General features: G+C 49.0%; 1 protein-coding gene across 21 annotated transcripts in view; it reads left to right on the top strand.

Annotated features, from left to right (window-relative positions):
• Positions 1 to 24160, top strand: part of MAPT (microtubule associated protein tau) — a 50471-nt gene that overhangs the window by 11158 nt on the left and 15153 nt on the right. For 11 of the 21 annotated variants that reach the window (XR_011722872.1, XR_011722873.1, XM_071728554.1 and 8 more), the window contains exons 2-7: positions 13525 to 13613; positions 14946 to 15032; positions 16322 to 16408; positions 17893 to 17958; positions 20764 to 21591; positions 23870 to 23925. Coding sequence is in view for 19 of the 21 variants with exons in the window: in XM_071728554.1 (XP_071584655.1) it covers positions 13568 to 13613; positions 14946 to 15032; positions 16322 to 16408; positions 17893 to 17958; positions 20764 to 21591; positions 23870 to 23925 (1170 nt within the window). In the remaining 2 variants the exon portion in view is untranslated. Of the gene's footprint in view, positions 1 to 13524; positions 13614 to 14945; positions 15033 to 16321; positions 16409 to 17892; positions 17959 to 20763; positions 21592 to 23869; positions 23926 to 24160 lie in introns of those variants that run through there. The other 10 variants (XM_071728564.1, XM_071728565.1, XM_071728568.1 and 7 more) reach the window with 4 other exon arrangements.

Below are 24160 nucleotides of genomic sequence, written 5' to 3' on the forward strand. Positions count from 1 at the left end.
CTGGAGCACAGATCCTCTGAGGAGAGGCTGAGGGAGCTGGGGGTGTTGAGGCTGGAGAAGAGGAGGCTCAGGGGAGACCTCATCACTCTCTCCAACTCCCTGAAAGGAGGTTGGAGCCAGGGGGGGGTTGGGCTCTTTTCCCAGGCAACTCTCAGCAAGACAAGAGGGCACAAGAGGTCTCAAGTTGTGCCAGGGGAGGTTTAGGTTGGACATGAGAAAGAATTTCTTTCTGGAGAGGGTGCTCAGGCATTGGAATGGGCTGCCCAGGGAAGGGGTGGATTCTCCATCCCTGGAGATATTTCCAAAGAGCCTGGATGTGGCACTCAGTGCCATGGGCTGGGAACTGCAGTGGGAGTGGATCAAGGGTTGGACTTGAGGAGCTCTGAGGTCCCTTCCAACCCAGCCCATTCTGTGATCTCCTACCATCTCCCACCATGCCTCCCACCCATGGTGGCATGGCATTTGGTGGCATGGAATGGGAAACCTGGAGCTGAAACAGGCACCAGCACCCTTGGCTGAGCAGTGACAGCCCAGTCCACACCACTCCCTGTGACTGGGGCAGTAATTTCTCCTGCTTGGTGAGGAGTCACCCTGTTGGAGTGCCCACCCATTCCCCATCCTTCCTTGGCTGGCACATCCCAGTCCCTGCCCTCTGTGTCAGGAGGTGAATTATACACTCATCCTGAGGCTCTGCTTCCTGCTGATGGTGGCTTTTTTCTTCAGCTCCTCCAGCTTTGTTTGGGTTTTTTTTCCCCCCCCTGCATTTACCTTGTTGCCCCTTCTCATAAAGATTTAATTTAAAAATGGTGCATTAATTTTTAATAAGTAGTCTTGTGAACATTTTGAGGGAACAGTGTTTTTTCTACTGTTATGCAATAGCATGACAAGGGAGATGTGTGGCAGAAATCCTTGATAAATGTCCCATTGTTTGTGTCTTCAGCCTCAAAAAAAGACATTCAGGAAACACACTCTGACTTTTGACCTCATCTGGAGTGTCTCTTAGACATAAAAAGCAAAACTAATGCAGAAAAACTGGGCAGAAATTAAACTACCTTCTCTGAGCCCTTTCTTGTTGCGTGAGGATGAGTCCTGCTAAAATCCCCAAAACTTTCAAGGTCAGGTGTTTTTTTCTAGGGTAAGAAACCAGTGTGTCAAGAATTCATGACTCTTTTCTTTCCTCTGTATAGGGCAAAGACCCTTCAGATCAGGCATCTTGCTGCCTGCCAGTGCTGTCAGTCATTTTTTGGGATGCTAGGACTGGACACTCTGAGACCAAAGGGTGTTTGGTGCCCAGTTTGGATAAAAAAATCACAGAATCATAGAATTGCTCAGGCTGGAAAAGACCTTCAAGGTGGAGTCCAACCTTCTCCTATCCCTATTACCCTATTCCTGATGACCCACCCCTAAACCACATCCTCAGGCACCATCCTTTTGAAGTCTCATTCACTGCCTGATATTTATATTTATAATTTTATATATTTATATCCTGACTTTGTTTATGATTTGAGCAGCTGTAGATAAATGACTCTGCAGATGCAAACCTGTATTCAATCCCTATTGTATCAAGTGGCTAGGACTTAGGGCTTAGGAAAATAAGCACTGAGGGCTGTGTGGTGAGGGTTTGTCACAAGAGTGTGCAGAGCCCTGTGTTCCTACAGCTGTTTTTTCAGGCAAGTTGGCACTGCCTCATCCTGCACATGTGTGTGTCAGGGATGTTTACCCCAGGCTTCTCAGCACTCTGGAGGGCAGTGAACAACTGCCTGGACACCCTTTCCCTTCCCTCCCTGTGCCTTGTGGAAGCCTCTCTGCTGTTCCACCCTGCAGACCACTCTTGAATAAGTGATCTTTGCAGCCAGGAGCTCTGCAGGCTTGGATCCTCTGGAAGTAAAATCCTGCTCCCTAAGAAAACTCCCCTGACTTGGCTTCTTCCCTAGGAGAGGCTTTACATGGCTGCAAGAGCAATGGCAGTAGCTGAAGCAGATGGTGCTGTTGTCATCATTTTAATTTCTAGCCATGTGTTGAAAACAGCTCAAAATAACTTAAGAAATGAAGGCCCAATCTGAGAAGATACCTTGAATGGTTTTCTTACCCTGAGAAAAATCTGCAACGTTAGCATCCACAGCACTTCCCTGGTTCTTGTCCCATCCACTCCAGCTGGGATCATGTGCATTTGTAGGCTAGAGCTGTGACATGAAAAATCTTTTATATTTAATGTCTTCATTACTCTGGCAGCCTTGAATATTCACAGAGCTGAAGGCTGTCCTGTCAGGGTGCAATGGATGTTGTCAGCACTGTGAAATCAAAGGAAGAGGAGCAGCAGAGATGAAAGCAAGCAAGCAGCACACACCTTGTATCTTCACAGTGCTTTTTTCAAGCTGGAGGCAAATCTGGAGGGGCTCGAGGTGCAGCTGGTGCTGGCCTGCCATACTGCACCACCTCTGCAGTGTTGGTGCTCCAAAACCAGGGTGAGGTGACCTGTGGCACTGCTGTCACATCTTCTGTCACATGCACCACGAGGGCTTCAGTTGCTGCAGGTTAGAGCCTTGATCCACCTGGTGGGAGGGTGCTGGTGCTGTAAGGAATAAGGGTGGGCTGAGCGTGCCTTGGGGAATTGCTCTGCTCACCTGTGAGGTAAGAGGCCTTGCCCTTTGGGTCTTTCCATAATCAAAACCTTGTTGCTTTGAGGTATCTGCATTTTTTCACCGCAAATTCTGGGCCCTTCCTGTGCTGCACTCACACGTTACCACCTTGGCTGAGGTGGAAGGTGTTAGGAAGCAGCCAGATCTCCCACTCCAATTGCAGCTGTAAGTGAAGCTTCCTTCTCATTAAATTATCTTCCTTTTTGAGGCTTCTGCATGCACGTTGATCTCTCCTTTTCAGCCTTTGAGCTTAGCACCAAACACAGCAGCACCACCTGCCCTTGTACACAGAGAGGGAAAGGAAAAAGGGAAGGAAAGAGGAAAGAACTGATGTGCAGCCTGCTTGCACTGAGGCCAGCTGGCTGGAGCAGCTCCAGGGCAGTGCAGGATGTGGCCCTTCCCAGCACAGGAAGGCTTAATCCTGCTCCTGTGTCCCTGTGCACCACAGAGAAGCTGGATGGTGGCTGTTTTCTCCTGCAACAAGGAAAAAAAAAAAACAAAACCAAAACATAAAATCACGGGACTGGTGGGAAGGCGGCTGTGGGGGTTTCTCTCTGCAAATTATGCACTTAAATGCAGAATATTTAAGTTAAACTCTTCAGTGCAGAGTGTGCTGATGGTGTTTGCTCTGCAGGGGGCTCAGGGCTTGTATCAGATCCCGCGTTCAGCTCGGGTTTCAGCCCTTTCTTTAACCCGAGGCTCTGGTGCAGCAAATGGATTTTGTTGTAGGGGTGGCACTACAAAAGTCTGGGGAAAAAGGCAAAGAGCAAAGAGCTGAGCTTTGGTTCTCTCTGCTGGGTCCTACAGCAGAGCAGCAGGTTGGGAAATGGAGATGGTGCTGGAGAGCTCTGGTGCTGCTGGAGAGCAGAGCTGCTTTCAAGGAATCACTGCTCTCCAACCTGCCAGGAACTCCCTTCAGCTGGCACCTTGGTTGATCCCATCACAGGTGGGGTGAGTGCCTGTCTGAGAGCTCAGCTCCACGCTGCCTCCTCAGCCAGCACGGCTGTTTTGCAGCCTCTATCTTGGAATTTGTTTGGTGTCTGGCAAGGGCAAGTTTAGGGTGTTGTGCAGCTGTTTGAGCGATTGTGTTTCAGGAGCTCTGTCTGGGAATCCAGGAAGGGTGTGACAGTGTTCAGGGCCCTCCCAAATTGTGTTCAGGGAAATAAGGGGGGGGTCATCCTGTGTCTTTCAGCCTTTCCCTGCCCTGGGATGTGTTGTGGTGCCCACTGGAGCAGGAAATAAGTCCTGTCAGTTTGTTTCTGAGCTCGTAGTAATGAAGAAGAGTGTGGTAACCATGAGAAAGTGCTGCCCACACTAATGGTCCTGCTTGTGATAGATTGCAAATGTCCAGGACCAGATGAGCCCTGCCAGGCTGCTTTTACCACCAACTGCTTTGTGAGAGGGACCTTCCCTGACTTCTTAGCATGGGAACATCCTTGGTAAGTGTTCCAGAGGAGCCAGGGGGAGCAGCAGCTGCCAGTTCATGGGGATGGATATCAGGTGTTCTTTCTTGAGGCACTGCAATCTCTCAGCAAAGCAATTTTCTTCCTCCTCATGGTGTAATTTGCCAGGCAAGGTAAAAGAGACTTTTGATGGGACAGAACACTGCCAACTGTCCTGATTCATGAAGGCTCCAGCAGTGTTTTTGGCAGCTTTTCTTTCCTCTTTTTCCTCTCCCCACCCAGGCACACATTAGTGCTATTTTCCTGCTAGTGCTGGAAGGTAACAGATGAAGACCTCACTGGCTTGGGTGCTGCCTTTCCTTCCCTGCTGGTTTCCCTGGAGTGGGAAGGGGGTGACCAGGAGAGCAGCTCCCCCAGCAACCTGTGAGACTCTGTGAGTTCTTGGCCAGGCACAACAGTTCAGCCACATCTCAGCTTTTGAAAGGCAGTGCAGGGGAAATCTTGGGCTTCCACCATTTTCTCTGAAGTGAATAATGTCTGGTACAAGCCTGAAGGCTGGGGCACCCCCCTTAAAACCTGCAGCAGCAGGGGAAAATGCTGTGATTTCCAGTGAGTTGGGCTGAGCCTGGGATGGGAAGAGTCGAAGAGAATTAGCTGGTAAATAAGATCTGCCTTCTTTTTGATCCTCTCTGTGTGTTCAACTGCTTAAAGGCTTCCCAGGCAAGCAGGATTTTGAGGGAGGAAAAATTTATCCACCCATAGACAATCTCGTGGCTTTGTGAAATACACCACTTGAAGATACTCTAGCAGGGGGCTGGGGAGAAATCCAAAAGTAGCCTAGTAAATCCCTGCCAAAGAGGCTTCTCTTCCTTCTTTTCATGAAGAGCCCCCCTGAACAGCCAGGGCAAGCTTTAAAACTACTGTTGCTTCCTTTTTTGCTGCTTTGTAAGCCCTGCTGATCAGAGCTTTAATCTAGCTAAAGTTAGTGGATTTAGAGACAGCCTGATCTTTGCATCACAGGATGGAATGAGAAGGGTGATGCAGGGTTGCTGACACCTCCCTGGGCAGGAGTTGCCCTTAAATGCCCTCCTGTAAATGCACCAGAGTGCTGGGTTAATATTCCCACATTGGAAACCACTTGTGTCCATTCCCTCAGGTGATTCCCAGCACATTCCTGCTCCTGGGGGAGGTCACATTTGTGCTGCTCTTTTATTTGGCAAGATAAAACCATTTCCCATCTCCTGAGTCCAGCTCCTCTTTGCAGCTCAGGCCCTGGGCTGGAGTTTGGGGGCTTGGATAATCTGGGCTCCTAATTGCCACCCTGCTTGGAGGCAGCTGCTGAACTGGGCCTAAGCTGATTTGAGGTGGCAAATTCTGTTAGTTTAATGCTCAGCAACTCTGAGGAACTTGTCAGCACGGGAGTATCACTTGGCTTTTCTTTAGCCAGGAGCATGCCCTGGAGACCTTTGCCAGGTGGTTAGCTTGTGGAGAGGTCAGGCTTGGAAGGGCTGATGGTTCCCTGAGTTCTTTATGTCTTGGAATGCAGCTTTGCTGTTCCTTTTTGGTGCTGCTTATTCAGAATTATGGCATCTTGGGACTTGAAGCCCTCAGTGTTACCACTCTCCTGTTTTCCCATCTCTTTTCCGAGCTCAGTGAGATGTCATGAGGTGATGTGAGGAGCTCTTGCTTGGTCTCAGTAGCCTTCAGGTCCCAGATGGGTTTTCTAGAAGCCAGTGGGACCCCTCAAAGCTGTTCTGTCAACCCAAACCCATCTCCTGTCCATGGAAGGTGTTCTACCCCCAGGAAAAAAGAGGTCAAAAGTTCCAGGCCCTCAAGGAGTGACTTAAACATGGAAAAAATGAGGAAGCAAATGAAGAAAGATGAAGTTTGGAGACTTTGTTTCTTTTGTAACTTCTGCTTTAAGAGGCGTTTGTCTGGCTTTGAACTCAAAAGTTTTTCTGGCCTCTTGGTTAGATAACTTGAAACTCCATGTAATTTCTCAGCTCCCTGCATATTAGGCAGTGCCTGCAATTAATGAGATCACCATCCACACTCCTCCCTCTGTCAGCTTCTTGGAAAAGCAGTACTTGGAAAAGCACACAAAGGAGATGAAAAGCAAGTTGTTTATGAATTATGAACAGCCTTTCAGGTTGCTGTTATTTCATGGGGCTGTCACTCCAATTTAATTAAGATGGAATGAAGCTTTCTTTTAAAACCCTGCTTGTGTTTGATCACCTTTCAGAGGTAACACTTAGCTCATGTTTGTTGAATTTTCATGTCCAAGTAAGGAAGAATTGATTAACTAACAGAGAAGCAAGAGGCTGCTGTGGCTGAGCACAAGGCACAGAGGGGTTTTACTCCTCTAGAAATCAACTGGATGATTGCTTGGACATTTTAGGGCTGGTATGAAGGATGGAGCTGCTGGGTTGGACCCAGTACCAGAGCTTGCAAACCCAGCCAGTGTCTCTCAAAGCATTGCACCCACCTTCTGCTGAATTTTCTCCTTCCTCTGTTTCCTTACCCCATGTGTGCCATTAGTACCAAACAGCCACAAACTGTGTGTATGTAAATTGAGCCATGAATTCCCAGCCTCCTGATCCCTGGAGCTGCTGCAGACAGAGGCTCTGCCCCTTCCTCTCTGCTCAGGGATAATTCCACAGCGGCTCCAGGCCCCTGTCCTGTTTTTGTTTTTTTTTTTCTTGGGGCTGTGGTCGCTGCTGGGCCCACGGGTGAGTGGGGTGAAGCTGCTGACCCACTTCCCTTGCACGGGCAGTGTGGGACCACTCATCTCCTGGCACCAGAGGGGTTCTGGGGATGCATTTTCCTGCTCCTTTGTGGCAGCACTAATGGTGTTGTCTGGCACAGATGACACCAGGCTGAGTGCCACCAAAGCACAGCTGTGTGGGCCGGGCATCTGCTTTCTTCCCCTCTGCCACTGGGGCCACTCTCAATAGGCCACGTTGTTTTCACCCCTGCTTTTATTTACCTTTCATGGCCAAGAAACCTTTTGCCAAGGGATTTAAGGCTTTGGGCTCTTTGACTCCTAAATTTAGGAGCTAAATCTTCCCAGGTGGAGAGTGTCTTTGGTGGCTTTGTGTGTGGTTTGCTGCTGGTTGGCCTGAGCTGTGGCTTTGTGCTGCTGGAGGGGTGTCCTGACTGCCCTCCAGGATGGCATCCAGGATCCCTGTTTGCTGCAGAGGGGCAGGGGCTGTGTGTGCCATGTGGCAGGAATGTGCTGCTTTCCAGGGAAAGTTTCTTTCCAACCCCCAGGGCTGATTTATGCCCTGTAAGCAGGGCTTGAATGTGCCCTGACTGGGAGCTTCTCATGTGTTTGGTCCCATTTATTGATTTTCTTTTTTTTTTTTTCTTTTTCATCCTGGTTTGCATAAACCTTTACACTCCTCCTTCCCTCTTTGAAATAAGTCTTTGTAGCCCTTGTTAGAGTTTGTCAAGGAGGAAGGATGCAGCACTGGTTTTGTTTGGACCAGTTTCCAGGTGGATGGGTTGTGCAGGGTTGGAGAGATTGCCATGAATTCAGCAGTTGGCTTTAGTCTGAACAGAGTAAGAAAAAAAAAAAAAAACATAAAAATTTGACTTCTCCTGCCAGACCAAGCCATGCTGATGCCTTCAGGCCTAACAGGCTCCTTAGAAAAGAAATTTCCAGGATGCATCTTGTAAACTCAGCTGGCCCAGAGAGCCTTGTGGGTGCTGGACAAAAGGCAGGATGGGTTTGCAGGAACCATCACATCAAGCTGATCAGTTTTCCTGTCAGATCTCTGCAACCTCCTGGGAGAGAGGAGTGATGTTGCTTTCAGTATCCTTGCCAAACTCTACAAGGAAAATTAATTTTTTCCTCTCTAAATGTCTTAGGGACCTGACTACCAGCTTTTACTTCCTGACCTAAACTTCGGTGCTGTTAAGGGTTTGAAGCATTTCAATTAAGGCTTCTCCTCACAAGTCCTGCATGGTTTTGGGTGCTAATTGCTATTTTGGCTTTTAGCCCCTAACATTTTGGACAGCACAGCCCTTCAGGGACTGCTCTGGGGTTTGCTTCAGCTGTGAAATGCTCTTCAAACTTGGTTGCTCTTGGTTACCAAAACGAGGTGCTTGGCTGGGGTGGAAATTCCTGCTGGCCTGAGTGCCACCGATGGAAACTCCAGCCCCCTGCTTCCAGCAAATTGTGGAATATCTGGAATATTCAAATTCCAACCCCCTTTTGCCTCTTTGCTGCACAGCTCAGGGTGGCTGCTGGCTCCACCTCTGCTCTCCAAAGGCAGCTTGGGGCTTGAAAAATGGGAGGTTTGGAGGAGCTGTTAATGATGGGATAGGCTGCTGCTTTTTAGATAGAGTCCCTGGTGAACAAGAATAGTTCTGCTGGAAATGGATAAGATTCTTAGGAGGGTTTGTGTTTTATCTGACACGTAGAGGGTGCTGCTGAAGTTTTATCTCTGTGCAGCTCTCCTTGCTGTAATTATTCATCACTGAGCCATTGCTTCGAGGTGGGGCTGGTTTTGCAGTTCATTTAGAACATTTTTTTTCCCCCTTAATGTGAAGTGTTGTTGTTTTTTTTTTTTTTCCCAAGAGGGATTTCCTTTCCCCTCACTTGAAAACCAAACAGGATTGTCATTGAAAACTTACTTCAAAATTCAAAGCAGTTTTTCCAGTGTGCAGTTTTCAGACCATCATTGTTTAAAAAGCCTAATCTAAAATAGGCAGGTTTAATGTGCTTTAAATTCTCTGTAATCATACAAATTCCTTACCTGAGTGAAAACCCAAAGCAGAGCTGAGACTCTGCCAGCTAAAATATGGATTTTGCATGGAGAAAATTCAGATTTGCTTCTTGGTCTCCACCAGACAAGTTTTGTTCCCAAACCATGTGGCTCACCAGTAAGATTTGGACTGAGCAATGCAAATCTACAGTGGATAAAGAGGAAAGAAGGGAGAGAGAATGAAGTCCAGCATCCCATAAAATGTCTTTATGGATGATATTCCTGGTGAATGGGATTGTTTGATTCCTCATATTTGATTTGGGTATTTCCAGCTCTGCTGGGAGAGCTTTGCATCTGGGGGAGAGATAATGGTGGTGGGCAGCTTGCTGCTACTTAACCATCACATCCCTTTGTGGGCTTAATGTTATTTATTTGCTTATCTGGTGCTGATGAAATTTCATCAGCCCTGCTGTAATGGATTTAAATCCCTGCCAGACCCTGGAGAGGAAGCTGCAGGAAAATGCTTCAGGAGCTGCACAGGAGCTGCTTGGGAAAAAGGCAACTGTTGAGGGGGCTGGGGGAACCAGGCAGGACCTGGATCCCCCTCTCTGCTCCTTATGCCAGTTTGAGGAGTTGTTCTGCACAGGGTGGCAGAAAAACTCAGGCCCAGAGTGGCTCTGCTCCCCTGCCTGCTGTGCTCTGCCATGGTGCTTCATCTGCTTCTGCTCTCCACACCCAACCCTGCAGCAGCCCCTAAAATCAGTGTCCAAATGAAGGAGACAGGCTGGAGAGGGTCCAGAGAAGAACCATGAGAATGATCAGAGGAATGGAGCACCTGCCATATGATGAAGGCTGAGAAAACTGGGTCTGTTCAACCTTGAGAAGAGAAGGCTTAGGGGAGACCTTACTATGATGTTCCCGTACTTAAAGGGGAGGTGGGGGCTATAGAGAAGATGGAGGCTCCCTATTTACAAGGAGTCACACGAATAAGACAAGGGGCAATGGGCACAGATTGTTCCTGGGGAGATTCCAACTGAATACAAGAGAAATATTTTTTGCTATGAGGACAGTCAGACATTGGGATGGTCTCCCAGGGGAAGTGGTGGATTCCCCCACTTTGGAAAGTTTGAAGTCTGAGATCAGTAGGGTTCTGAGACATCTCATATAAACAATAATATTGGAAGGGTTGGGCCAGATGATCCTTGAGGTCCCTTCCAGCCTGACATTCTGTGATTCTGTGAGTGTGGTGTGAGCTGCAGGGTGCTCTCAGGCTCCCATTTACTGTGTTTTGCTTTTTGGTTTTAATGGATTTCTCTGGCTTCTGCTGGTGCTTTTTTTTTTTTTTTCCCTTGTAACAGAAAAACCAACTCTTTCATCTCTGAAAAATTAATGGCCCCACCCTCCCCAGCTGAATCCTGCCCCGAGTGGAGCTCAGTGGGATCAGGGGCTGGCTCTGCAGCACAGCTTTAGAGACCTCCTTGCCAAGCTCAGACAGATAGCAGGATTGTCACCTCCCTGACCCCCCCTCCCTGGCCCTGGCAGGTCCAGGGGAAGTGGGGTGACAGCCCTGCAGCCCCACCAGCAGGTCCTTTGCTGAATCATGGCTGCTGCTGCTGTGCCAGGGCTGCAGAGATGCCAAGTGCTTTATTCAGAGGAAAAGTGGAAGAGCTGTGGCTGTGTCAGCTGCTGTCCACAGAGGAGCCTCTGGTGGGGTGTGTGAGCTCAGTAGCTGTAAAGCTTGGAGTCCTCTCTGGATGCTGTCCTAGGAAATTCTTGTCCAGAGGCAAAAAAGACTAAATGTATCTTTCCAGGGAGATTAAGGGAGACACTAATTGCCTCTTCTCAAAAAAAAACCAAAAACAAAAAAAACCAACCCAAAAACAGAGGGAGGAAGAGGAAAAAGAAGACAGAAGAAAAACAGCCCTCATTTCAATCCAGCACAGCAGATTTGTGAGTAGTTTGCCTCGGGGTCTGCATTGGGAAGCAGAGCTGTTAAAATCTGGAGATGTTCAGTGAGCTGTTAGGGCCCACCAGTTGTGAGTGGGGTAGGCACTGCTTCTCCCATCCCCTTTTTCCTGCTGCCAGACAGGGCAGTGCTTGGGGGAAGCTGTACCCAATGCCCTGTTTGGGGCAGGGGTCACTCTTCTGAACGTGCACTCACACCCAGGAGCAGCACAACTCTGTCATTTTACACTCCTGTTCATGCCCAGGTTGGTTTTTTGGGCCCTGGGCACTAGGTTCAACACTGTGTTTTAGGATTTCAGCATTAAGTAGACCTGTGAATAATATAAAGTGGCAGCCAGAGGAGACCAGGATATAATCAATATGACCCTTTGATCTCTGGGAGGAGGGCAGCTCCATGTCCATGTGATTAGGGCCCACTATTTTGGGCCCTAAAAAATGAGGTTCTTATTTTTTTCCTATTTTACACCTTCATTTTGATGGTTATTTCCTTTTAGGTCAATTTCTCAGCCTTGGTACAGTTCTGTCAAACTGCTTTATAGCTTTCCACAACAGAAATTAAATTGCACAGTCATGCTAAAAGGCTTAAAAAAAGCTGGGGAAGGGATCTGGTTACCAGCATTGGGGTTTCTCTTGCATCCTTCCATACCTCCAGTACCCAAACCCACATGAGTTTGGGTAACCTGAGCTTCACTGTTGGGTTCAGTCACTCCTCAGGGCCATGGAAAATGTGGGATTACACTTAGAGGTGGTTATTATTCAGCACAGCCAATTAAATCAGCTATTAGGAGGTTGCCTAAAAGCAGTGTTTGGCCAAGCAGCAAGGAGAAGCAGGAGAACCATGGGCCCTGCCTCACAGATCATGTTTGTTGGTGATTTCATAGAATCCTAGAACTGGCTGGGTTGGAAGGGACCTCAGAGCTCATCAAGTCCAACCCTTGATCCACTCCCACTGCAGTTCCCAGCCCATGGCACTGAGTGCCACATCCAGGCTCTTTTGAAATATCTCCAGGGATGGAGAATCCACCCCTTCCCTGGGCAGCCCATTCCAATGCCTGAGCACCCTCTCCAGAAAGAAATTCTTTCTAATGTCCAACCTAAACCTCCCCTGGCACAACTTGAGACCTCTTGTGCCCTCTTGTCTTGCTGAGAGTTGCCTGGGAAAAGAGCCCAACCCCCCCCTGGCTCCAACCTCCTTTCAGGGAGTTGCAGAGAGTGATGAGGTCTCCCCTGAGCCTCCTCTTCTCCAGCCTCAACACCCCCAGCTCCCTCAGCCCTTCCTCACAGGACTTGTGCTGGATCCCTTCCCAGCCTCCTTGCTCTTCTCTGGACCTGCTCCAGCACCTCAATCTCCTTCCTGAGCTGAGGGGCCCAGAACTGGACACAGGACTCAAGCTGTGGCCTCCCCAGGGCTGAGCACAGGGGCAGAATCCCTTCCCTGGACCTGCTGGCCACGCTGTTCCTGAGCCAGCCCAGGATGCCATTGGCCTTCTTGGCCACCTGGGCACACTGCTGGCTCCTCTTCAGCTTCCTGGCAATCCAGACTCCCAGCTCCCTTTCTGCCACTCTGTGCCCAGCCTGGAGCTCCCCATGGGGTTGTTGTGTTGAACCTCATCCCCTTGGGATCAGCCCAACTCTCCAGTCTGTCCAGGTCCCTCTGCAGAGCCCTCCTGCCTTCCAGCTGATCCACACTCCCCCCCAGCTTGGTGTCATCTGTGAATTTGCTGATGATGGACTCAATCCCCTCATCTAAATCATCAATAAAGATATTAAACAGAAATTAATTTCCTTTTGCAGAGAGATGTCTGGTAGAAAAATTTTGACACCTTTCTACTGCAGTGTCCAACCTGTGCTGTGTTCCACACCAAGGGGTTGGCTTTCTGAGCACTGCAAGGAGGATTCAGGGTTAAGCAGACCCTCTCAGCTTCTTAGAAAAGAGTCCCTGGTCCAAAACAATCTCTGGTGGGTCCTGTAAACACTTTTGGGTTATTTTTAAGATGCTGGGTGTACCCACAGGGGTGGATCTCTTCCTGCTGCACCATCCCCCCTTGCCAGAGCCAGAAAATTGGCAACTGCAGAGTTTGGAGCATGCAGCAGAAATACATCTGCATGGTGCCTGCTTCTCCTGTGACAAAACAGTGGCCTGTGGGCACCAGGATGGTCATTTGGCTCTGGATATCTTACATCCCTGGGGGATTTTGGTGTTGCAGAAGTTACCTCTCTCCTTAGTGTGCTGAAGGCAGTGACTGGCACGTGGTTGTGCAGGAATCATTAAATATTCCCTTTGTTGGCAAGAAACGTTTGCTCCATTTCTGTGTCTTTTATGCAAAAATCCCTGGCTTTGTTTTGGCTCCTGCCCCCTGGGTGAATTTTTTCTGCCTTGAGTCTGGATTGCTGTGACAATGCTGAGTGGGGTCTGGCTAGGGCAGCCCTTTTAGATCCTGGTTTTGTGTCTTGGCCCTCCCTTTCTGCTCTCCTCCTTGAGCTGATGACTGATTTGGCAGACCAAAAGTGCTCCTGGTGGATTGAGAGGCACTGAGTGTGTGGTGGGAAACCCAGGAGGTAACCTGGATCTGAAGCTGATGTGATTTCAGGGCTGGTCAGCAACAAAATTCTCTTCTGAATCAGCTGCAGTGCTGGTTGGGGGCTGATTGATTTCAACAAAAAGATTTTAATGCTCCTGGAAATCAGCTCCTAAAGCCAACTGGGAGCAGGGGGTGGGAGCCCCCCAGCTGGAGGTGGTTTGGGTCAGCTTGATGGGTGGTTTTGTTTCACACTGATGGGTGGTTTTGTTTTCACTCTCCTCTTCAGGTGACTTTGCTGAGACACAGCAGAGCAGCCTCAGGACCTCACCATGATGGAGGATCATGCAGCCAACCAGGAGAAGCACATCCCATCAGGTGAGCAGCTCCAGGAGGAGGTGGTGGGAAGGACCCACCCTGCCCACTGCTGTGAGGAGAGCAGGGAAGTCTGAGGCATCCTTGGGGATGAGCAGGAGGAGATGGGCTGTGTGTCTGGAAGGTTCCTGTGGATCAGGTGGCTGCAGGCAGTGGGCAGTGAGTAGCCCACAAGAGGCTGTGATGTTCAGTCCTAGGAGAACCCTGCTCTTTGCTATCAGTGCCCACCAAGAGCAGAACAACACCTGGGATCCAGGCCAGTGATGCTCTCACTGCTGCAGCTGTGCAAATGTGTGTTTCTGTGCTCACTCTTTAGTTTGCTGTCAAACTGCACCCCTGCTTTGATTTGGAGCCACAGCTCAGAGGTGCTGCTTGCTGCCTGCTTCACTCACCTGCACTGGGAGATGGGGGGAACTGAGCAGAGAGCTCTGGGAGCAGAGACCATGCAGGAGTCTTTGGCCCCATGGTTCAGACCTGCATTTCTCCAGAAGCCTTTCCTTTCTCATTCCACCATGCTCCACAATTGAGCTTGGAAACCCCATGGAAATGCCAGCAGAGCTGGTGGGACTCACTCCTAGCCATGCTCCATATAAACATCATCTTAATTTTCTTTTCTTGAGGTGCTTTGGACACAGCTAAATGGGTTGGCTCTGTCTTGAAGAGGATCCATAGAATCCTGGCTTCTGTAATGCATTTCAGCCTGACACCTCCTCTCAGCTTTGCACATCACAGGTTCCCAGGGGATTTTGCTTGTGTTAGCTTGGATCTTCTTTTCCAAGGCATTTTCTTCAGCTCTCATTATTTTATTTGCTCAGACTCCTTGCAGAGAGGAGACCTTTTGCTTCTTGTCCTGCTCTTCCAAAAGATGACTTTGGCAACCAAGCCTTCTCACAGTGCTGCACCAAACCCTTCCCAAAACCTTCCTGCTTTCAAGGAGTAGAATTAACTCCTCATGGAAGTGTCCAGCTCTGGGAGGGGAAGCCAAGGGCTCCAGAAACAGCAGAGAGGGACAACAGTGACTCCAAAAGTTGTACATCTTTTTTTTTTTCTCCTTGTGTTGCTAAGATCTCCTCTCCTGCTTGTGCCATGCTTTGCTGTTTTGAGCTGTCCAGTTCCCTGGGCTTTTCTTTTGCTGTGGCTTTCCACTTTGTTCCTTTTGGGGGATGCTTTTGGTTGGCATTTTCATGCTTTGCTTGCTTAGGAGTCTCCAGGTGTTTTCTACTCTTCTTCTAGCACCATTTCTTGCTGCTGGGGATCTGGGACAATCAGAGATGGGAAAACCCAGGCCCTAATCCATAGCTAAGGATTTGTTGTAAGTATTTGACTGTTTTCCAGGCTATCCCCTTCAGATTCCAACTGATGATGGATCGGATGAGCCTGTTTCTGAAACATCTGATGCTAAGAGCACCCCAACTACAGAAGGTGGGAGCTCTTTGACTTTACTGCTTTGAAACCATGATGGATGGGGTCCTGGGAAGCCTTCCCAAAAGTCTCACCGTGCCATGTTCTGCTGGGGGTTTCTCAGGGGGAATCTCTCCCTTCTTGGACAACTGCTCTTCATTATTCTCATCACAAGTGACCTTTGCCACTGCAGGATGAGGTAGTGTGCTCCAAAGAGGGGGTTGAAAGGCAAGAGGAGGTGAAGTGGTTATTCTAGTTCAGGAAGTGGCTTGCAGTTTGTTTCCTGAAGGCTTTTTACCCAGTGAGCAGGAGCTCCTGTGGGCAGCTGGCAGCACTGCCACGTTGTGTGCTCCCAGGTTTGCAGCTTTGTGTTCCCCCAGCACATCCTGCTTGCTGTGTTCACTTTCAGAGTTAGCTTTACCTTATAACTCTTTTTTTTTTTGTTGGTTTTTTGCCCCCTCTGTATTGATGTGTTCACTGATACAGTGTGATTCATGTTGGAGTGATGGGATGGGCAGGATAAACATAAAACTTGATGCTGATATTGGTAGGACTCAGGACATGTCTGTGCTCCACCAGAGAGCTATCAGGATGCCATGTTTGTAGAAAGAACCTAATTCTGAAGTGGTCTAGAGACTTGGTCACTGTTTTAATTAATTTAATTAATTCTGGCTGCTGTAAGCCCAAGTATCTGCCTCTTGGCAACTTCAGCTACAGGCATTAGTTTGCAGATTTCATCTAAAAAAAGGGTGGACAGAGGTGCCAACCAATTCCAGCCCTGTCCTGCTGGAGGTGTGGGCTGTCTGACCCCTTGGGATGTGGCTCTGTTCCTGTGGATGTGGCTCAGGAAATCAGGAAATAGGATGTTGTCCCTTGTTCCAGTTGGACTGGGACTTGTCACTGGGAGACATCCCTCTGGTAGATGGAGGTTCCTGTCTGTCTCAGAGCTGCTCAGAGTCTTGGATGGTTTGTAGAGGTATCCCATGGGAGCTGTTCTTCCCTGCTCCAGCCCAGTGATGTCCCCATGCAGGTGGCACTGCCAGGGGTGCAGCTCAGTGGCTGTTTTCAGCTCTCTATTTTCAGGCAGGGGTTATTCTCAAGCCTCCAGCTCTGCAAGGAGTACACTGGAGATGTGTGGGGTGTGTGGCAGAGGGGACAGCTTGTTGTCCCTGTGTCACACTCAGCTGGCTCCCTCTCTCAAGGGAGGGAGGCAGATGCTTTTCTGAGCAAAAAAAAGTTCTTCAGGTGTGTCCTGGCCTCCACAGGGCTTTGCCATTCAGCAGCTCTGTGAAAGCTGTGTTGTTTTTCAGATGCCACAGCACCTTTAGTGGAGGAAGGAGACCACGAGGATCAGGGTGGTGTGGAACAACACGGGGAGATCCCAGAAGGAACCACAGGTGAGGGAGACCAAGGTGCAGTTCCATCTCTTGATGCAGACAGAGCAGAGAGCTGGTGCTTAAAAATAACACCCCAAAACCCTCTTGCAGCCATGCTTTGCTCCTCAAGGGTGCTTCTTTCTTCTCCACAGCCTGCAGAAAGAATTCCTCACTTGTCCTCTTGCCTTTCCCCATCCTGGGAGGAAACTTGAAGGTTTTTTTTGTCTTCTTTCTCAGCTCCACTTCTGACAATCATTCTTTCTGGTGGCTTTGCCTCCCATCTCCTGCTGATCCTGATCATCTCTGCCAGCAGCCCTGCTTGGCTGGCAGGAGAAGTCACCTCAGGACCTTGCTCCTTGTCTCACTGCTGCTCTGGCTCAGCCCAGCCCAGCCCATGTGGTTTTCTTTGAAGTGGCAGGTGGAAACCAGCCCACTGCAGCAGTTCTTTGCCTCCAGAGGAAATAAAGTGGCAAATTCAGCTCTGGAGGGGAATCATTACCCCTGGATCTGGTTTTCCAAGGTGTGTGTGTGTGTGGGGGGAGGGGTCTTCCAGAGGCAGAGTAAGAAAGGAGTGAGCTGCAGCAGTGGTGTGTGTGGAGAAAAGGGCAGGAGCTCCTGGGAGAGCCAGGTTTGTATGTGAAAAATGAGTTGTGAGCCCTGTGTGGTAACTCCTGGTTTTTCCTGGAAGCATCAGGCAGGACCTGAGAAAGGGAATGGGTGGAATTGAGGTTCTGCCAATGTCCCAACACTGGAGCAAGCCCAGATTGTGTATCCTGCAGCCCATCCCCAGGCTGCCCCTGGGCTCACCTGCTAGCAAGGATGTGCAGTCTCTGGCTCAGGATGAGACTCCAGGGAGCCAGGAAACAGCAGGATACCCTGAACTCTTGGGGAAAAACCAGAGAAGGTCCTAGTTTGACTGTAGACAAGGTATAAATTGATTAAGCCTGTTGAAAGTAGCCATGTAACAAATAGGAAAAAAATCTGATGGAGACAAATCATTATTGTTGGGGAAAAAAATTGTGTTTCAGTGAAATAGTCTTGAAGTGTTGGATTGATAGCAGCCTGACAGGGGTTTTCTGGTGACAAATGGCAGAGATCAGCCCAGTAAGCTGGTGGTAGTCACCAAAAAGGTCAGGCTGAGGTAAAAATCAGGCATTCACATGAGTGCTGCCAGCTGGGAGCAGAATTTAGGGTATAAATACACAAGTTTCCCTGCTCCTTAGCAGCCTGTTTTCTGCACCTCTGCCTGAAGGAGCCTGTGCTCACCTGCCACTCAGGATCTGCAAGTGGATGAAATCCTTCTCCAGTTTGGTAAAGCACAAGCTGAATAAATCTTTCTACATCCATCAGCAGCAGGGGTTTGTTTCCTTTCTGATGCTGCCCTGCTCACATTGCAGCACTGGTGGGCAGAAGCAGCAGGGAGGTAAATTTTCCAGACACATGCTGAAACTTAAGCTTTCTTTTGATCATGTTTTCCCCCTTTTTTTCCTCTGAACTGGGACCAGCTGAAGAAGCAGGCATAGGAGCCACCCCCAACCTGGAGGACCACGCTGCAGGAGGTGCTGCTCAAGGTTAGTGACTGAGCTGGGGGCAAATTTTGCTGCCTTACACACCTGCAACTGGGTTGTTTGGGAATTTTTTTCTGTCAATTCCAAGGCTCTGAATTCCCCAAACAGTTGTGCAGTTCTCCCTCTTCCTGACCAGGCTCTGAATGTTCCAACATACTCATTGCAGGGAACTGCAGCTTTTCAGACACCAAATTTCTCTCTCAGAGGGTTGAAGCCCTGCTGCTTGTTTGCTCTGTTGCAAACCAGGGCATCCTCCAGGCCAGAGAAGGTGACCATGGAGCAGGAACTGCTCAGCACTCCACAGTCAGTTTTGACCTCTGCATGTCCCACATGGAAGAAGTGGTTTGTTTCTCTAATTATGCTTTGAAATAGGGCTCAAACCTGCTCCCTGATGACCTGACTTGACCATTAAGGGTGTTTTTTTTCTCATCCCAGCCTTAGGGGACACAGCCAGGCCTGGTGGGCAGCAAGGATTTGTAGAGCACTCTGAGCATCTGCTCAGAGGAGCCAAGAAGTTCCCCAGGAACCTCCTGGCTCTCTGGAAAGCCTCTCTTGACTCTGCTCAGTTCAGATTTGACTGAAAACTTCAAGATGGGATTTTGCCAAAGCTTTGCCTCAGTGCTTTGACTTTAGGGGGCTCAAACCCACCTTGCTAGCACCAACACACCAGAGGGCTGCTTCAAAGCTTAGTTAAAGCCCAGGTAATTCTCTAGGATGATGTGAGAAGTTTCTTCAGCTGCTCAGGCAACATCTTTCCTCCTCATGGCTGCATGAGTGCATTTGGAAGACATCTCTGTCTTTTAAAGGATGAAATAGCCCTTTGTCTTCTCAGCTCAGGGCAGAATTCAGGTTGTCTTTGCTTCCCACACACAGGGAGCACAGTTTGCTCCCTGCTAATAAAATAAAACCTTTGCTTGCTTTTACAGTGGTCCTTGGACTAGCAGCTCTTCTGTATTTAAGATAGCAGCACCACTACAAAAAAGAAACCAAGACTCTTAGCAGGAGAGGGGAGAGATTTTCTCTTCTGTCTGCCCTGTTCAGCCTGGTTCTGGCTGCTGCTTCTCATCAGATTTTTAGTAGAACCTTTCTGTGCTGTCCTGGGATCTTTCAGCTGCCAGATCTGGGGAGCTGAAGCTCTGGTGTAACCTCTGTGAGACATTTCTTGGTTCTTGCACAAATTACTACTTCTTTGAAAGTGGACTGATGCACTGCTTCCTTTTACAGCTTCTCTCTGATTCAAAGGAGGCTCTTGGATAGCTTTTTACCAACTACCTTTGTTTTTCCTGTGGTGGGATTTGAGAAAAAATGAGCTTTGCAGTGAAGGGGGAGCACGTTAGGAAAACTTTGGAGTCCCAGGTGCAAAAAGCACCTTCTGATTCAGTTTTTCCTCTTGACCTTGTCCTGCATGGTTGTCTCTGAGCTGCTGACAGTTCCTGAGGATGGAAGCACAGGTAACCAAGTGACTGGCCACACCTCTGCACCCTGGTGATGGTCCTGTTGTGCATCTGCAGAAAAAAAAAAACCAGGACAGGCTGCTGGCTCCACCCTCCAAGTCCCTGTGGTTAGAAAAGGTGTTTCTTGGGGCCATTTTTCAAGCATAACCTGTGTGCCAAGCCAGGATTTCTTTCAAACTACCATTTCCAAGGACTTTGTGTGGTAGTTTCACTGAACCCTTATAAAGTAGGGGAAATATTGATAGAAATGTCAGTCTCTTCCTGTTTCAGTCTTGTCTGTTAATCTAACAAAACCCCAACTGAAATCTCAGTACTTAAGTGCTCTCATCTAAGGCTCCATGGCTTGCTCAGTGCTCAAAAAGACCAAAAAATATTTGAATCCAGACAATTTCATAACATAAGCTGCACATTCTTACTGGGGCAGTTGATTTTAAAGCAGTGCACACATGTTCAGGGTGAATTCTCCATTGCTCAGTGCATCTTTGCTTCAGTGAGATGAATTTCTGACAGCAAAACTCCAGCTCAGCCAGAATATGTGGCTTAATGCACCAATTGTTGGGTGGAATTGTGAAGGTCTGTGTCATGCATGATGAGATCAGCAAGAGAACATCATTCTCTCTTCTACTGCCCCCTCTAAAGAGATCTGTGGTTCTCTGACATTAAGTTCTGGCTCTTAAAAGTCACTTTTTGCTCTGCCCAAATGGTGGAGCTCTAAGGAGTGGGTGCTCAGTCCAAAACTGCTGCAGCTGTGTGGCTACAGCCCCATTTTTACTTCCAGTCCTTTCCACCCAGGCTTTCTGCTCCCCTGGCAGTTGAAATACAGCAACAAGAGAGCAGGACACAGCAGTGCTCTTCCCTCAGCTCATTAGAAATGTTTTGAGGCCCAAGGCAGAGAGGGTTTGGAGCTGTGGGAGGATATAACTGGTGCTGTGTCTACCTCCACATCTCCTGCAAGGCATTCTCTGAGCCCAAGAGGGTGTCTGCCCTGTTTTCTTCAGGCACTGACAAACTGATGGTCCAGTGGTGGTGTTAGATTAAAAAATGGGTTTATTTTTGGCTTGTAAAAACCTCTATAGCTAAACCAGCTCTGAGACCAGATCCATGGAAGTATCTGCTCTCCCCCAGTTGACCATCACTGTTCCTCTTTCCCATGGGGATCAGAGCTTCTTTAAAGGCAAAAAACCCCCCAAAACCAGTGTAGAAGTGTCTGTCTGGTCCACAGGGCAATGTGGGGCTTTCTTCCTCTAGAAAGATGGCAGAAACCCTTAAGTCTCTCTTCATGTCTGACCACTTCTTTTGAAATCCCTGTTCTAATTGTTTGCCCATGCTTCATACCCTGCATCTTCAACTCCAGGGGAGCCAAGCTCTCCAAAACCTGTGGGAGATACAATAAACAGAACAATCCAGCCCACAAAGCAGGTAGCTGGGGTTCTTCTCTCACCAGAAATGAAGGTTGCACCAGCAGCTCCCACCAGAATCCAGGTCACCATCCCAATCCCTTTGGATATGTACCAAGACTCCAGAGCATCTGAAGAGAGCCACGAGCTGTGGGATCATGGAGGCAGAGAAGGCTTTGGTGTGGATCCAGCACTGGGAGCAGAGCTGGGATGTGGTGTGCACCTTCAGGGAGGAGCAGGTGGCACAGAGGATTCCTGGAGTCAGGATGAACCATCCCCTTTATCCACCAGAACTCCTTTAAAAGCAGCTGCCAGTGGACAGGAAAGAGATGAGGACCATGGGACTGATGGAACTGCTGTGGGACAGAATGTTTCCCCAGGAGCTGAAACAGCCAAGGAAGCTCTGGCAGGCAATGCCTTTGAAAAGAAGGAGTCCAAAAATGCTGGAGACACAGCAGGAGAGGCACATCCTGTTGAAACTGAATCCCATAAAACTGGAGAAGAGCAAGAGGAGAGGAGAGAGCCCCCAAAGGGGCCAGAAGCCACAGATGTCACCCCATTGGGGCTTTCTGAAGCCATCCCCCAAGAAGCAGTGGAGCTCGGGCAGGGAGAAGATTCTGAACCCTTGCTAGAAAGAGCCCAACTCCCCCAGGAGTTAAAAGATGAGGTGGAAGGCAAAGTTTTCCCTCTGGAAGAGGCTGCACCAGAGCCGGGGGAACGCCAGACACCCAGGAAGCAGCCTGGTGGCCATGACAAAGCCATCAGTCGTGTCCCACTCCTTAAAGGTGTGTGCAACCTTTGCCTGCCCTGAGCTGCCACTGCCTTGCTGACCACAAAGCTGCCAGAACCAGTTCTTCAGCTTGCTGCCACCTCCAGTCCTGCTGCTTGGGGGATGGCCTGGACTTTTGCTGCAAAGTGATCTCCAGGGCTGCTCCCTCCCCCTCCTTCCCTCCTGAGTTTCATCCTGGATGTCCTGGCAGCCTCACCAGACCCTTAATGCTTCACTTGTGCATCCCTTGCATGGTGCTGGCGTGTCCCTGATCGTGCTTTATTGACCTTTTTTTTTTTTTTTTTGGTTTGATTTCCTTGGATCTATGGGGTGGACATCTTAACTCCTGCCCCAGAAAAGATGAGGACCTGGATGGATGTTTGGGGCTTGGTGGAGTGGGGCTGACCCAGCACACCCTGCAGCTTGTTCCAGCAAGGCACATGCCATCTGGTTTGCATGTGGCCAACCCAATAACTCTTGGTTTTGGCTTTCCTGAAGAGGAGGGAGGAGGAAAAAGGCAAGTGGGGTGGCAGACCTAACCATGGAAAAGGCTCCACATTAGTGCTGTTGCTTCTGCTTTTCATAGAATCACAGAATTTTGGGGATTGGAAGCAACCTTTAAGCTCATTCCAACCCTTCTGCCATGGGTAGGGCCATCTCCACCAGATCAGGTTGCTCAGAGCCCCATCCAGCCTGACCTTCAAAACTTCCAAGGATGGGGCTTCCACCACCTCTCTGGGCAACCTGTGCCAGGGTCTCACCACCCTCCTGGTGAAGAACTTCCTAATATCCAATCTAAATCTCCCCTCCTCTGGTTTGTATCCATCCCCCCACATCCTATCCCTCCCTGACATCCTATTTTCCCTTAAATATCCCCTGCTGACTGCTGTTGAGGGTCAGGTCTGCAGCCAGCTCAACCTTTGCCCACTGCAGGCTGTGTCTGATGCTCTTTCAAAGCATCCTTCATCCTTCCAGCTCTGGATGGTGTGTCCCTGGATGGGGGGGTTCTGCAGGAGCAGTCTGGGGGGGCTTTGGGGTGCACACAGCAGTGTGTGGGGCTGGGCTGGGGGGGCTGTCAGACCCTGGAGCTGCTGCAATCTCAGTTTGAGCTGACTTGGGTCTGAGTTCACCCCTGAAACGTGAGGATCCTTGCCAGCAGAGCAGCTCCTACACCTTTTCCTTCTCCAAGAGCTATTTTCTCACCTTTATTTGGGGTCAGGGGGATGGCACCAGGAGCCCAATGCAGGTTTTGCAGTGAGTTTTGTTCCTGAGCTGGGGCAGCAGCACACAGAGCAAATCCCAGTGGTGTCTTTACTGGGTTTTACCTCAGCAGGAAAACCATGGCAGGTTTGGGGGGAGATACTGCCCCAAATCAACCATTTTCCCAGTTCAACAGGAGGAATTTCTTTAACTTATTACTGGCCTTTTCCTTACTTTGTGGCTGTTCAGCTCCAGCCTTGCTCCAGTCTGCAGTTAAACTGAATTTGGGAAGCAGGGTGCAGGGTGCAGGGGGGAGAAAATCAGCAGCTTTTCCTCTCAGATTAGGGAGGAATCAGCTGAAGAAGGGGAAAAGGGGCTTTGTTAGGGGTGCCCTATAGTACAAACATCCTTCCTCTTGCTAATCTCCTAATTAGCAATGCTGCAGTCTGGTTTGCTTGGACACTAATGGGACAAAACACTGCAATATTGTCACTCTCTGCTTGACACAAATCAAGTAGGACAACAGCTAAAACCTTTAAGGCCCTGCAGGGTCTGACCCAGATGGAAGGTGCTGGGCAGGAACAACAGCCAGGTATTTGTTGTGCAAATTTAACACCCTGCCTGACAGCTGTAAATGAGATCATGGGCAACCTCATGCTGGTAAAATTGAGCCATCCTTTAATTTTAGTCTTTATTTCTTTATCTATTTGCTAGATTCTGGGGGTGTTTTGGAGAGGCAGATTCCTGTTGGGGGTTGAAGAGGACTGTTCTGTCCTGAACTAAACAGATGCTGCTGGAATTGAGTGTCAATCTGAACAAAATGGTTTCCTACTGACCTTATGCCAGGTGTCTGGTGCTCCAGTGGTGACAAATGCACCTCTTAACCCAGACAGAGTGTGTTTGCCATGTGGAGGTATTTCTACAAGAAATGAGTGACTTTGTAACATTTCTAAGAGCAGTTTTTCATTTTAAGGAGAGCAGGTACCTGGAACACCCCCTCAGCATGCATGTTGCTGTAGCAGAGGCATTATCATTTCTCTCAAGTTTATTGATCAGTCCCAAGAAGCAGAACTCAGTGTGTTTCCATTTTTCAGGTCGGATGGACAGCAAAGACAAGGAAGGGACTGAAGCTGATGAAAAGAAACCCAAGGTAAGCTTAAAAAAACCAACCAAACAAACTAAACAAACAAAACCAGAGGTGACATCAGCCCACCAAGTGCTGTGCATGTTCCTGGCTCCCTCTCCTGCTTTCCTGGACTGCACTTGTGCTTCTTAGGAAACCTTGCTGTTATCTTCTGTTCTTCCATCTGTCTTTCAAGAGTGGTTTTATTTTTCCTCCCCTCCCCCTGGTTTGGTTGGTGCAATCCATGGTGATTTTTAAGGCC

Source organism: Heliangelus exortis, chromosome 29 (assembly GCF_036169615.1).
Source record: "Heliangelus exortis chromosome 29, bHelExo1.hap1, whole genome shotgun sequence".
NCBI lineage: Eukaryota > Metazoa > Chordata > Aves > Apodiformes > Trochilidae > Heliangelus > Heliangelus exortis.